Source organism: Paramormyrops kingsleyae, chromosome 1 (genome assembly GCF_048594095.1).
Source record: "Paramormyrops kingsleyae isolate MSU_618 chromosome 1, PKINGS_0.4, whole genome shotgun sequence".
Taxonomy (NCBI): domain Eukaryota; kingdom Metazoa; phylum Chordata; class Actinopteri; order Osteoglossiformes; family Mormyridae; genus Paramormyrops; species Paramormyrops kingsleyae.
In genome coordinates this window covers 15,037,191-15,052,214 of record NC_132797.1, presented here as the reverse complement: position 1 = coordinate 15,052,214, position 15,024 = coordinate 15,037,191, and the positions used below count along the sequence as shown (strand labels likewise).

General features: G+C 43.0%; 1 protein-coding gene across 1 annotated transcript in view; it reads left to right on the top strand.

Moving 5' to 3' along the window:
- Positions 1-15,024, top strand: part of LOC111851702 (thyrotropin-releasing hormone-degrading ectoenzyme) — a 98,563-nt gene that overhangs the window by 67,247 nt on the left and 16,292 nt on the right. The window contains exons 10-13 of the mRNA XM_023826857.2: positions 4,438-4,526; positions 6,066-6,199; positions 6,309-6,364; positions 13,488-13,635. Coding sequence (XP_023682625.1) covers positions 4,438-4,526; positions 6,066-6,199; positions 6,309-6,364; positions 13,488-13,635 — 427 coding nt within the window. The remainder of the gene's footprint in view (positions 1-4,437; positions 4,527-6,065; positions 6,200-6,308; positions 6,365-13,487; positions 13,636-15,024) is intronic.

The window sequence follows — 15,024 nt, the reverse complement described above, 5'->3', positions numbered from 1 at the left end:
TGAGCATGATCTCCGTCAGCCAGGCCGGCAGGACGCAGGGAGGAGCCGCAGGAGTGGAGGGTGGGGGGTGGAGGTGAAGTAACTGTTACACCACCCCCAGGAAGGAGGGGAGGCAGCTAAAAATGAGTAGGAGGAGGGGGGTGGGCACTTGGAATCATCAGATTTTAGACAAAAAGGTTGGCTGCCATTTTCTTTGGCGTCTGCTGAGCTCAGCTCATCAGATCCGTCTGTTCTGCCGTGGAGATGCAGGTCGGCTTAATTATTACCTATAAAATATAAAATGAATAAATAAGCACAGTGTTCGGCCTAAGGCCTTTTATCAAAAGGATGCCTGCTATCGGTACGACATTGTAAGGTGGTGCATATCATATCGGTTTGTTGTGCGAGAGAAAGTCGGGTCTCACCTGCCTGAAACCAGGCCCTGATGTGTAAGATACATACGGCCATTTCTGGGGAAAATATAATGGACCTTAGATCTAATCCTGAAATGGCGTTAATTTAAAATGGTGAGGTATCATGTTCATACTGTATATACGCTATACACTGTGTATTACATTATACACAGTACTGTGCAAAAGTCTCAGGAAGCCAAAGAAAATGTTTAGAGCTGTTTATCTGCATAGTGAGTGTATATTTGCTCAGAAAAAAAGCAAATCACAATATAACATCAAAACATACATAAATTAACAGTAATAAAATAAAGAAATAACAAGTATTTCTTCATCCTTCTTCAATTCAAAATCTCTACTCAGGGGCAGCTGAGTCACCATCAGCTCAGGTAATTAATTAACCAAATTAGTTAAATAACTTAATGAGGTATTGATTTGCCAGACAAGGTTTACTGGTGGTGAAATCACAAAATGCATGGGTGTATTGGATGGTTGCTGCCAATACTGGGGTGATGTTTGAAATGCGTAACACACTTTGACAGACTAAAAATCATATTTTTACACCGACATGAAGATCATTTAAACATCATTTTCTTTGACTGCCTGAGACCTTTGCATCGTTCTGTATGTATAATGCACCTCCTGGATGCGTGGGAGGCATCTCATCTGGGCTGTAGCACAAGAAAGCATTAACTATCCTTTAAATTCCTCCTCAAAGCCCAAAGCCAGCAGTACACCTGGTTACTCAACTACAGGCATTGACAATAGATTGATTCTGTGACATGTCGCCTTGTTCTGACCCAAGAGGACTGATCCATTAACAAACAGAACTTCCATATTGGTTGCAGAACTTACTTATTTCCATATGTCTCTGTGGGAATGGTAATATTTCAGGTTCAGTAAATGTTCATGTGTCCAGTCTCCCATCTAGTCAATTTTTCAATTTTTCCATTTCTGTGTTTCACTATTCATCTGTCCCCCTAGCAAAGTATGCCTGTAAATCTAATTCCACTAGCCTTCGACACAATAGTAAAAACATTCTATAATGTGGACGTGTAGACTGTGGTTCAGTCTTACTGAATGTTACTTTTCATAATAGACACACCGGTACCTTTCCACTACACACCTCACCTGCTGGCTTCAAATTGGACATTAAGGCGTAGAGCAGATATCAATAAGAGCATATGTAAGAAAGCAAGCAGGTGGAACCAGCTGCATCTTCACATGTGGAGATGCTAGGCTCTTACCAGGTAAATTGTGTAATTTCACTTAAGGTGCCAGCATTTATCCATCCATCCATCCATCCATCCATCCATCCATCCATCCAGTGCAGGATGTTGGTGAACCTGCAGCCTATCCCAGAAAGCATGGAGCACAAGGAACGAGCATATTGCATGGGATGCCAGTGCATCTTAGCAGTGCGAGTAAACAACAATGATGATTCAAGGTTATCGAGTAATGGTGCGTAAATAGCCCCGGTTTATGGGGCCCATATGCCACGAGTTACATGCCAGCAGCTGTGGAATTTCTGCACACACAGGGAGCAGAGCAGCGATTTCCTAAACTCCAGAGGATTCCCTGCTGGTGTGCCGCCCAGCGAGGGTGATGATCGATCCATCCGTCTGTCTTTATTTCGCTGTGATGTCCTCTGAGAGGCGCTGCAGATGGGACGCGTTGTCCAGTTGCGGACAACAGCTGAGGGTGGAGGTTGGGTAAGGGTGGAAGAGTTGCGGCATGCCATATGAAGAGGTGACACGTTGTAACAACGGCCGTCAGAAGAACGACATTCTCTTATGGACCAAGGTCATGGGCTGAGCTTCCTCGTTAGTTTTGCATAAGTCCCTGCAAAGGTGCCAGCTGAACGGCCTTCTGGGAAATCTCATTGGACTGGTGCCAGGCCAGCGATAATAATAATTATTCAAACTAATTTATGTTTGAAAGAAAAATAATAATCAGAAAAAAATCTTTATAATTAATAATTAATAATTACTTTGTTACCTTGTTACCCTAGAGACACTGTAAAGGAACCAGCAGAAAAAGCCTGCAAGGCCGTGTAGTTCGTTACCAGCAGGGCCCACGTGAAACAGGACTGCATTTGAGCTACCAAGAGGAAGGAAGATTACTATTAAACTTGTGTGATGCTTAGCGACCTGCTTTCTGAGATTTCCGCCCACGCTCATGCCCACACCCACCCACCGAGTGAAAGATTAAAATGGAGTTAAAGCTGGACATCGTGGGCAGGGCTGTCTTGAGATTCCTGCACCTGAAGCCAACTCACTTTATTCAGGGTCTCCCAGAAATCAACAGAGAAGCCCCTGAAGTCTGGGCTTAATAAAGTAGAGGGCAGAAGAAGAAGGAGGTGGATGTACCAGTGTTACACGGCTTAAGGTCTACAGTAACTCTGCTGCGGCTATAAATGAACAGAGAGATAAGCACATGTGCACTGTATTTACCGACTATGCCGGAGCTGATTAGTAGAACCTACCTTGAGCAGGTACTGCTCTCCTGGAAGCATCTCAGACACTTAAGCAGAATATCATCCGTGTGATTTCCAGTGCGACATTAGAGCATGTATAAGACCCATACCATGTCCATCTGGGTTGCTATGATCAAGATCATCCAGGTCTCCAGAGATCTCCAGATGTGAAGACTAAGGGTTGCCTGCATCCAGAAAGAAACATTTTGCTCGGGAAATATGGATGTTTTTCAACCGATCTTAATCTCATTAGGTCAATTGATCTTCATTGATCTTCAGAGTGGCTGGTAATTGAGTGATTTTGACCTGGAACGGGATGGATTTTGGAACAACCAAAATCTTGATAGGACAATCAATTAGACAATATCTGTAACTTTCTTAGATAACTTTGTAGTAGCACATTGAGCTTTAGCATTTCTTACTGTGTTTGCGTGGTTTTTCTTTCATTACTCCAGGTTCCCCCACAGATCAGAGGTGCTGGTGTCCTTGGTGTGTCCTTGCATGTCTCCTGCCTTGTTCTTCCTCCAATATGCTGTAGGCTCACAGACACCCAGTGCTGGATATGCAGTTATGAAAGATTGATGGGTGATTTTTTAATATTAGATGAATTTATAGCATGCTTTAAAATATATACGGTATTTTTGTGTAAATAAAATTGTTCCAAGAATGATGGCGGTGGCAGGATTTGTTCTGCTGAAGCCACGGCATCAATCACACACGTCAGCTGGGCTTGATGAATCCATCTCCGCTGGGCGCACGAGTTGCGTACCGTTTCCTTTCTCAGCGGTTTGTGCACAGCAGCGGCCTGGTCGATTCCGGAGCCTTCTAATGGGTTCCCAAAGAGGCGGCTGGTGCCACAGCAGGTGGGGCTGTCAGCTTATAGCTCTGGGCTTGTTTGTGATGCCTTCCCACACTTGGGCTTGTACTCCGCTTCTTTATTTTCCCCTGAAGTCCGAAGAGGTAAGCTGGCGACTAAATTGTTTTTATTGTCCGTGTGGGAAGTGTGTGAAATCGCCCTTAAACTACGTGCTACCAAGGTTTGTTCCCACATCATCGGCTAACAGTCTGCATAACTAGCTACAGATCAGAGCTGGAAGTGGATCGGTCAGGAGATGAAGCATTGATGAGCAGCTTCTAATGGTTAATCGTAAGACTTACTGCTGTTTCCCACTCCAGCAAAGAACGTAGCACCATCTGACACACGAAAGCCATTTTCTTTTGACTTCTATGTCAAGGCCTAATGGCTCGTTATGTGCAGGGTGTGCACACCGATATTCCTCATCATTTCACCAGCAGAAAGCAACGTGACGGCTGGTGGAAAGGCGGAAGTTTCTGTCAGTTAGCTTAGCCCCTTCGTTTAGTACGCCTGAAGCAGAGATACAGCCAGAGTGGAGAGACAGGTGTCAGACGGCTCCGGAACAGTGCATAGCTTTCAGTTATTGAGCTTAATGTGAAACCCAACCATTTGGACGGCATTATAAACCGCTGGTTTTCTCACACGCAGACTGCTCAGTGGGAGAGGAGGATCCAGCATTCGGTCTGTGACGTTATAACACTTTTGTTCCTCTCCAGTTTTCAGTGGCAGATTCCCCTCTCATTCTCCATCGGAAATTCAACTCACATATCCCCGGAATCGATCATCTGGATCTCCAACAGAACAGGTAAATGTACATAAACAGGCATCCACGTTGGCCAGGTCCTCCCTCTGCTGCAACCAGGCACACCGTGAACAAGCCCAAGGAGAGCGTGTGGGTGGCACTGGGTTTTGTCGTCCCCCCAACCCCCCCTCCCATCTTCCTGACCAGCCAGTCGTGCAGCGGATAGTGAAAAGCTAACGGCTAGCCCTTTTAGCTGAGCATGCACCACAAATAAGTGAAGCCAATGCCTCTTGTCTCCTATTGATTTTTTTTTCTCCTAACATGGTCAGAAAAATTTACACTCCGATTACGATTATAACGTCGGGCCTGAGCAGCAGGGCAATTATACAGCCAAGCATGCATTGCAGGAAAGGCTGCAGTTAAATTAAGGGCCCTTAAATTACTGTGTCACTCGGAGCCGCATGTTCTCAATCACTCGGCTTAATTAGGATTTTGTCCTTACAATGGTAAGGTGACAAACCACTTACGGGGTGCGAAGTCCTGCATGGTCCGTAATCCACACAAGGTCTTTGGTTTAGAGTGGATTTTTGTACCTAGCTTGTTAAGTGTTTCCCAGCAGAAAAGCACCCTGGGAAGATCCAGATGTCGAAATGTCCACCTCTGTAATTACTTATTGTAGCACTTAGCATGAATTCATGGAGGGCTTGCCTCCGTAGCAGCGCGAGCTAAGACGACCCATACCGATGTTTAATCAGACCCCCAAAGAGGCAGAGTCACACGTGGAATATGTGTGGCTGCCTTTGGCTAAATTTTTGTTTAAAATTGGCTGCGGCTGACTTGAGCGGGCACATCAAACTGCCGTCAGCAGATCCACTTAGTGATTCCACCAGGACTTGGCTAGAAGATGTACACACATGTGTGGCAGGAGGCCGCGGCCATAATGAAGCTGTGCGCACGTGGGCTGCCTGAAATATTAACTAGAAGATTTCCTCTCCGGATCCCTTTAATCCTCTGAAAATCATTGTTTCTTATTCTTCTTCCTCACTCAGTCCACACACCAAAATGGGTTTTGTTAAAGGAATTGTAACACACATTCTTACAATTATTAATGCGTCATACATTAGCATAATGCACTATTCTCTTTTTTGTCACTGGGTGATGGGAAATCATTTTTTGGCCCCGTTATTTATGAATGTGCGATAGTGTTCAGGCTCCCAGTGTCTTCCTTTCCTGTCATTCGCTCTGTGGTTCCGTTTTGAACTGTCTTGAACCTGGACAAATAATGAGCGTATAGTGGGGCGGGGCCAAAGAGACACTGGCTGCAGTTGAAAGCTAATTGGCCCCCGGAATATCCTATTCCCTGTCACTCACCAATTCAAAACATATCATTGGCTAATGATAAGGTTGACATCTGTCTATGAGTTATGGTCTCTCTTATGCACCCACCTTGCATAACCCAAAACCTCTGATAAACAAGCTCCTATTTTTAAGCCTTGCTCCCGTGACGATGCTGGTCTTTGGCACCAATAACCCTCTGAATGTGATAATCAGAAACGGCTGTTGTCTGTATTTTTTTTTATTATTATTATTATTATTATTTAGAGTCACACAAAATCAGCCTGATGGATGAGAGCATGTGGCTGCTTGGAAACATCAATCAGACTGGTTACTTTCGAGTCAACTACGATCTCCAGAACTGGAAGCTTCTCATTAAGCAGCTCCTGAAGAATCCCACGGTAATGTGGTCCTCCATCTCCAGCCGCCACTCAGCTGTACACAGTCTCTGCTGGGTATTACCATACTGTCGATATTAAATACCCCCCCCCCCCCTTTTTTCTTTGTCAGGTTATATCTGTGGGGAACAGAGCTGGGCTTATTGATGACGTCTTTAACCTCGCAAGGTGGGTTACCAATGCGTGCATTGCCTTCCAGGATTATTGAGGAATGTTTAAGAAAAAGCATATTTACATTTCTAGCTAGACTTTAACAGATGTGGTGAATAGTGTATGTAAGTATTTAACATTCGGTACCTTTTTGAAATGCATGATGTTTGAAATTGTGTTTATAAAGTGCTGGACTCATTAGCTACATAACTTCAATTAAAAGTATCACTGAAGTTGGCACAAACTTTCACTGGAAATAAAAAGAAAAATTACTGATCTAAGTTACCTCTTCTGCTGTTGCCGGTTAGTAATGTGTGGCAATCCATCTCAAAACACAGTATAAACAGTGTTGGGCATTTCAGATCCATAAGCTACAAATCCAGACCAAGATTTTGGTTTGAATTTGTAGCATCAGGACCTGAAATGCCCAAAACTGAGTAAAAAATCCTCTAGCTTGATAAGGTATCAGTGGGAGACATGGGTAGCTCTACCCACCAAGCAGGTCTGAAGACCCAAATCATCAGAACCTTCCAGTGAAATGACTAGGTTGTGCAATTGGTTAAACTCTTGTTAGACAGCTATTTTTACCTCAGTAATCAATTGATGACTGTTATTAGGTGCCATCAATTCAATTTCCATTGCTGCTGAGTATACAGAGGGCATTATTCCGGAATGTCCTGCGTCTGATGATTGCATTCATCAAATAAATGTCAGTTGTCTGGCTAAACAGTGTCTATGACAGCTGGCCAGGTTGGGGGAGGGGGGAATCACAGCCTTTAGTACTTTTCCAATATTAGCAAAACAAAAGTAAACTTAATCAAAGGAAGGAAAAAACATCCACACAAGCTGAGTGCCTTTAGATAAAATGCAGCCGCATAACTGAGCGGCAGATTGTATAAGATATGAAACTTTTATCCAGCTGTTAGGTGTCTGCCTGTGATGTGAGGAGATGAATGGGGCTTTGAAACCCTTTGTGGGTGGAACCAGCGCTCTCTGTCACTCCCTGACTTATTTACCCTAGGTCCCATTAGCTTAAGCCAGGCCATGAGTGACAGCAGGCGGTAAATCTTACCTATTGGGTGTTTTCAAGCCTCATTTCCCATAAATATGGAAAAAGATGGAAGCGAATCACATTTTTATTGGAAAAACTATGATTGTGGCTGTAAACTAGCAGTAATGAGTGTCAAGGTTACTGTTCTGATCCTCTTGTGACTGTTAACATGCTTCTTAATGTAATGAACCATCATGCGTTGATAAAATCATGAGCCTGCGGTATTCCATTACCCAAGACTTCCCTGAATTAATGAATTGATACAGTGTGGAATCCCGGAACATTCATTATAAAGATTTTTTTCTGATTATTATTTTTCTTTCAAACATAAATTAGTGGAGAGCCTCTAGAATAATTTTTGGTTTCAGATAAACAATTGCAGGTTCAGGCTGCATCTAGAACAACAGCCAATGGTATTACTCAAATTAATTTCAGCCTTTACATCCATCCATCTTCTGTAGCTGCTTGTCTGGTTCAGGGTTGGGAGTGGGGGGGGGGGGGGGGGGGTCTGGAGCCTAAGGGTGCAGGGCAGGGAGCAACCCAGGATGGAGTGCCAACCCATTGCAGGGGAGACTCACACACCATTCACTCACACATGCACACACAAGCGCCAATTCACGTTGGCATACTTTTGGGCTGTAAAAAATACAGACACTCCTCAACTTTCTTACAGACATTGAGGCGATATATCATAATGTACAGCATCTGACTTAAGTAAAAAAAAAAAACAAGTCAAGGACTAATGCAGATGCCACAAAAACAAAATGCACCATGGATGCGCTGCAAACTGGCATATGGCGCATGCACAGCGCACGTGAAACATAGTGCACATGCGGCCACAGATCAGGCAGTGACAGTGGTGTCAATAAACAGGGCGTGATCTTTTTAATTCTTCAGCAAGGACTTGTCTCCTCGTTACCCTAGCGCTCAGCTTCCACACTGATGAGCCCGTTTAGCTTGTCTGTGATTCCGGAGTTTACAGTAGCCTACATGATTTATGTTTTTTTTTTTTTTTTTTTTAATACGGTCTTAATCCATATACCGGATGAAATATCTAGAAGGTATGAAAAAATAAACACTGCCCAAGCCTACTCCACACACGTAGAGCCATGGTGGGGCCTTGAGCTCTAGTCCCAGGGATGTGAAGTGACAATGCTAACCACTGCTCCGTTTTACGCTTAAATTTGTAGTCTGTTAAGTGCATTACATTATAAACATGACGGCACTGTTTAATCCCAGGGAGCACACATCAGATCGTCATCCTACCATCTACTGTAAGTCATTTTGAATAAGATTGACGAAAAATGTAAACTTTTACATAGGCATCTCATGGGGACTCGTAAGCATTTCTGTTATGGGATGCACTACAGGAAGTTCCTTGTTTACCTTTTATTGATGAAGGAGGTGACTTCAGCCTGCTATGAGGAAAACTGAGGGTGACTCAACACCCAACCATGAAATAATCGTCAAAATGATGTCGTGTTAGAAGTTCAGGCTAATCGGGGGTCTTGTGGAAGGAGGTTGTGCTTGGACTGTGGCCACATGCTTTCCCGTACAGACCTGCGATGATAATCTGTGTGTCTGACAGGCTCTAAGCGCTGGAGGCCATGGATCGTCCCTGGTCACTACTGGAAAATGTGGAATTACTGTTATTTTGCTGTGTAACTGTTAACTGTTAATATATATATATATATATATATATATATATATATATACGGCATATATATATATATATATATATATATATATATATATATATATATATATATATATATATATATATATATATATCACCAAGCAATTTAATTATGAGAAAAAGCACTGCCAGGAGCAGTTCAGGTTAAGTACCTCAGTGAAAGGATCCCCTGGGAAGGTGAGCCTTCAGATTACGGACTCGTGCTCCAAAGCGTCCGGCCCATGATTTATGCATGAGGGTCGGTCTGGGGAGTGTGGGAAAATAACAGCAACGTGGCAAGACCCCCTCCGCCAACTTAAAGCAGCACATTCCGCATCCATGTCCGAGCCGTGTATCGATCCCCTGTGCACTAAGGAATTACCACATTAGCCTGCGTGGCTCAGTTGACACAGTGCTTGTCGGTTGTTTACCCAGAAATGTCATGAGATAATTGCAAATACACATACGGCCACACATTCATGACTGTAGACTGGATTCACATTAAATATAAAAGATCTGCAATCAACAGCACAACTGAAAGCAATTTTCCCACTAAAGTTCAGCAGTCAGCAGTCTTGAACACTAGAAAATTTAATTTTTCTACAGTAAATGATAATTACCTTAATGGCACCGTATTGTAATGCTTTACTTGAATAATCTGTGCTCAGCTCACATTTAAAAGCTGGTCATTTCAAGAGTTAAATTCGTTTAAAGAGCTGTTTATTTATCTTTTAGTCTAGCAGGAACGCTGGCCCTTTGGAGGTAGTTAGCATTCCTGTATGGTCGACTGCAGAAGCATCTACAGAGACCAAGTAAATCCTCCTTTAATTGGAAAACAATTAACAAGCTATCAAGATGTAAATGGCAGTTTCCATGAGGTGAAACTCTCTTCAACTAATTGGGGTCAGCTAGCTTTAAAAGCATCTGGAGATTAAACGGTGAGTCATTCTTTAATGAGGAGACAGGAAATGTCTCAATATACATATTTATAGGGTGATTTCTTTACATGCATAATACAGTTTTGGTTTAAATAGCTTTTATACTGCCTTTAATGCTATAGGAAACATATTACTCTTTTAAGTGTAGCATGTCACAGTTTATTTTGCTTTATATCATATAATAATGAACTATAATTATGAATCTTATCTATCATTTTCTATACCTGCATGTCCTATCATTTTAAGTCATAAAATTCCTGATTTTACTTCTGTACATAGTTTCATAATGAAGGGAAGCACGTTTGTAGTATTTAATAGTGTCAGTCTGATTCTGATATTGACAATTGATTTGTCTGATTTAGATTAGGTAGACGATGCGTCAAACGCCAAAACATGAATCAGTGGTGACAGGGGCCTGTATCACGAAGCGGGATTTGTTGCATAGCTGGATAACTTCTCGGACTTAAGGTACCCAAGTTTAAATGGACTTTGGGCCCTATCTTAACGAGTTAAAATGCACAGTCTGAGGTTCAAGTTCTTTTAGGGCGGGGCCAACACATTTTTGCTAGTTTAACAGTGGAAACATAGTCACAGCGGAAGGCACATGGTCTTAAAAGGTTGTACTAAGTTTCGTAATTAGTCATGGGTGTGTTTGGGGCATGACCTGTCACAAACCAATCAGAGTGTCACCTCCCATTCCCTTTAAGAGCCAGGTGCGCTTGCACCTACATACATTGTACATACATATCGTAAATAAATAAATTACATATATTACCTGTCACGTCTGACTCGTACGATCCTCTTGTGTGCCACGTCCCCTCATTACCTCGTGTCAATTCCTGATTGTATTCAGCTGCTTGATGTTATTTCCGGCTTGTCCTGTGTATATCAGTCCACGTCTCAGTCCGATTCCCAGATCTATCATTGACGTATGTATGGTGTTGTTGCCCGTCTGCCCCAAATAAACCCCGTCCTTTGGATCTTTGTTTATCTGATTCATTATTCTCCCTGTCCTACCTGCTCGCTGAACACCGATCCTAACATTACCAAGACATTACCAATATTAAATACAATAATTATATATTGTACATCAGTAAACAATATTGTTCTCTCTTGAATGTAAGGGATTCTGACATCTAATTCTCAAGAGATGATATAATGAATAATGAAAGAATATAATTTATCAAGGAATGACGGAGCAATGAAATTCATGCTTTTTGTACAAAAGCCGAAAGAACAATGAAAAAACACAGGCTACTGTTACACATTTTACAATGAAAAATATTGTATCATGATCCTGTACATAACCTTTAATGAGAGCATTTAATTTGTTTAAAAATATCTCAGGCTTTTGTTGTAGTAGGGCACATGGTTTGAAACTTATGAACTGTTGCTGGAATTCTTAAACTTTTTTTTCGGACTGTGGTAAACCTCGGATACGCATAGCCTCACTGTAATAACCAATTTCATTCGTCATTACTGCGATTAGCTCATTCTGATGAATTTGACTAATCATTATGACATATATTTCTTAAAATATTTTGATGTGCACATGATGATCTTTGACATCATGATCTTATTATTTTGAGTCTTTTGCATGTTTGAGCTATGTTACGTGTCCCTATGTGTGCGACAAGCAGTGCACACGCATAAGTAAGTAATCTTGATGAGGCATCCCTTAATTAACAGTGAAATACTGTTACCGACATTTATTCAGCAATGTACCAACAATTGACCTGACTCCGCCTCATTTTAAGACCGTCACGCCCACGGGCGCTCAGATGGGAGCAAGCATATTCGCTATTTATACGATGTGGGTGCTGGACGGGGAAAGGACAACTGCTCGGGCTCATGCTAGCAAAGACACTTGCGTTTTTGTTGTAGTAGGGCACATGGTTTGAAACTTATGAACTGTTGCTGGAATTCTTAAACTTTTTTTTCGGACTGTGGTAAACCTCGGATACGCATAGCCTCACTGTAATAACCAATTTCATTCGTCATTACTGCGATTAGCTCATTCTGATGAATTTGACTAATCATTATGACATATATTTTTTAAAATATTTTGATGTGCACATGATGATCTTTGACATCATGATCTTATTATTTTGAGTCTTTTGCATGTTTGAGCTATGTTACGTGTCCCTATGTGTGCGACAAGCAGTGCACACGCATAAGTAAGTAATCTTGATGAGGCATCCCTTAATTAACAGTGAAATACTGTTACCGACATTTATTCAGCAATGTACCAACAATTGACCTGACTCCGCCTCATTTTAAGACCGTCACGCCCACGGGCGCTCAGATGGGAGCAAGCATATTCGCTATTTATACGATGTGGGTGCTGGACGGGGAAAGGACAACTGCTCGGGCTCATGCTAGCAAAGACACTTGCGTTGCCTGCTAAGTTGACTTGCTAACCCAAAAATCCAGCTTTGTGATACAGACCAAAGATAAATTCATGCAAAGGATTACCATATGTCCGGTTTCCCCGGACTCGAATTTTCGCTTACATTTTCGTTAGGAAAACACATTAATATTCATGAGAGAAGTGCTACCTGATTGGTCGGTGAACGTTAATATTCTGACCCCCAGACATGTCCTCTTTTTCAGCTCACCAAATAAGGTAACCCTATTCACGCATTAACTTTCCTTGAACAAATACCTTCTTCTGAACACCCTTCATGCTTCGGAGGATCGCCATGTCGCCTTCAGCAGATTAAAACTGGATGTGGGAACAATGACAACGATCAGTTCTTAACAGTTTCAGAGGATCACTGTATCCAGACCTTTTAGTCAAACCAAATGGTTCAATACATTAAATACACAGTCACAGGCGGCAAAACAGAGATGCCAATTCAATTCTTGAATTGCATTGAGAGGAGCCAGATGAGGTGGCTCGGGCATCTGCTTAGCATGCCTCCTGGACGCCTCCCTGGTGAGGTGTTCCGGGCATGTCCCACTGGGAGGAGGCCCCGGGGAAGACCCAGGACACGCTGGAGGGACTATGTCTCTCAGCTGGCCTGGGAACACCTCGGGATTCCCCCGGAGGAGCTGGGTGAAGTGGCCGGGGAGAGGGAAGTCTGGGTTTCCCTGCTGAGACTGCTGCCCCCGCGACCCGACCTCGGATAAGCGGAAGATGATGGATGGATGGATGGATGGATGGCACTATATGTCCCTAATTACTGCCCTGTTGTTTTAAAGGGTTTGATGTTTTATACTTTTCAATGTTAAAATCTCATACATTTTCCTTAAAGCTCATATGACATCAAATGCATATGGAAAATTAAAGCTATTTCAGTTTGATGCAGCCATAAAGTCAATCTTTCTGAGATACCAGAGTGATTCAGAGCAACATGAAGGCATTTTTCAAAAAGAATTTTAAACGTTTTGCGTGCTGTAGACAGTAGTCATTAGTAGCAGTAAATGCCAGTTTCCTGTGACAACGAGCCCTCGCTGGTTCCGTGTTCCCCCCAGAGCCGGATATCTGCCCCAGAACATCCCCTTGGAGATCATCCACTACCTGCCACAGGAGAAGGAGTTCCTGCCCTGGCATGCGGCCAGCCGCTCCCTCTACCAGCTGGACAAGCTCCTGGACCGGACCGAAGAGTACAGCCTCTTCAGTGTATGTGAGCGCCCCATTACAGCCTGCCACTGAGAGAGTCTCCGGCACTGTATAGGGGCAGCCAGTACTGCACAGTACCTGTGAGGTTAAACTGCATGTTCTGCCTATACAGGACAGCCAGTACTGCACAGTACGTGTTAAGTTAAATTCCATGCGGTAACTATGCAGGACACCCATAAGATGGAAATTAAAACATGGAAACTAATCCACCTTGACATTCATCTCAAAAGGCCAAAATGCAAAGGAACAGCAGAGCAGGTTAACAGATTATTTCTTAGCCATGTGGACAGTCCTGATGGCTCAGGCTACATTAAATGACTGAGCTGCATGTCAGAGCTTCATCCTGTCTCCACAAAACAGCCATGAACTGAGGTTGGTTCCACAGTGACATTTTGGTTTAATAAGCCTAAGGACAAACAATGCAGTCTCTAGGTGCTCATGATAACAGGACAGCCTTTATGTGTATGATATTAAGCTCCGCCTACAGCTGTAGGCGCTTGATCCGAAGGCTTCGTCACCTTTGAGTGACACAGGCAGCCCTGTTGCTGAACGTCTGCAGATACATTGCAGGACCTTTCCAGCCCTTTATAAAACGGCAAAGGGACCCCTGAGATTCAGCCGTTTGTGTTACATGCCCCGGCAGATGGTCTGAAGGCTGGAAGTGGCGAGGGTAGTATCCTGGGTGCTGAATATTCAAAGGATTCAGACAGAAGGCCTGTTTCTCTTCATGTTGGGGAGGGGGGGGGGGGAGCAAGTTTCAGAAATGTTAAAAGCTTGTTTCCTAGGCATCGGTTTCCCCCATTAAATGAGAGAGGTGCGAGCCTTCATTTGGAACCGGGTTCAATCGACATTCCGGCGTTCTGAAAAGCCTGCAAATGTCCCACATACCATCGGCGCTCTAATTTGTCCGAACAAGGGAGGGTCGCTTCTGAGGCTCATTAGAACCGGATCCAGCTTGGTATGGCGACAGCTGCGAGGGAGCATTTTTAAGGAAGACAGCCGATCATTTCACCTTGAGATTGTTCCAGCTTTAGTGCTTTGCGTAGTTTTTCTGTAAAAGATGTGTTAGTATGATGTGCTTAACGAACTATGCCTGCCTCTTATCTAGATCCCTCTAACCCTCATTGGATAATTATGGAGGTTACTTAATTGGATAAGGTAGGAAGATTGCCAAAAAAAGAGGTATAGAGGGATTACAGAATAGGCAGCACTGTATAATACTCAGTCTAAGAATTTATCTGTAAAATGTTTTTTAAAGTACAGGAAATTAAGGTAGAGTTTGATAATGAACTTTTTTGTGCTTCAGTTGTCATTCAGTGTTCTGGGTCATGTAAAAATATTAAGTCTTTATCCTGAAAAATAAAGCTCAGAATCAGATGGCCTTGTGAT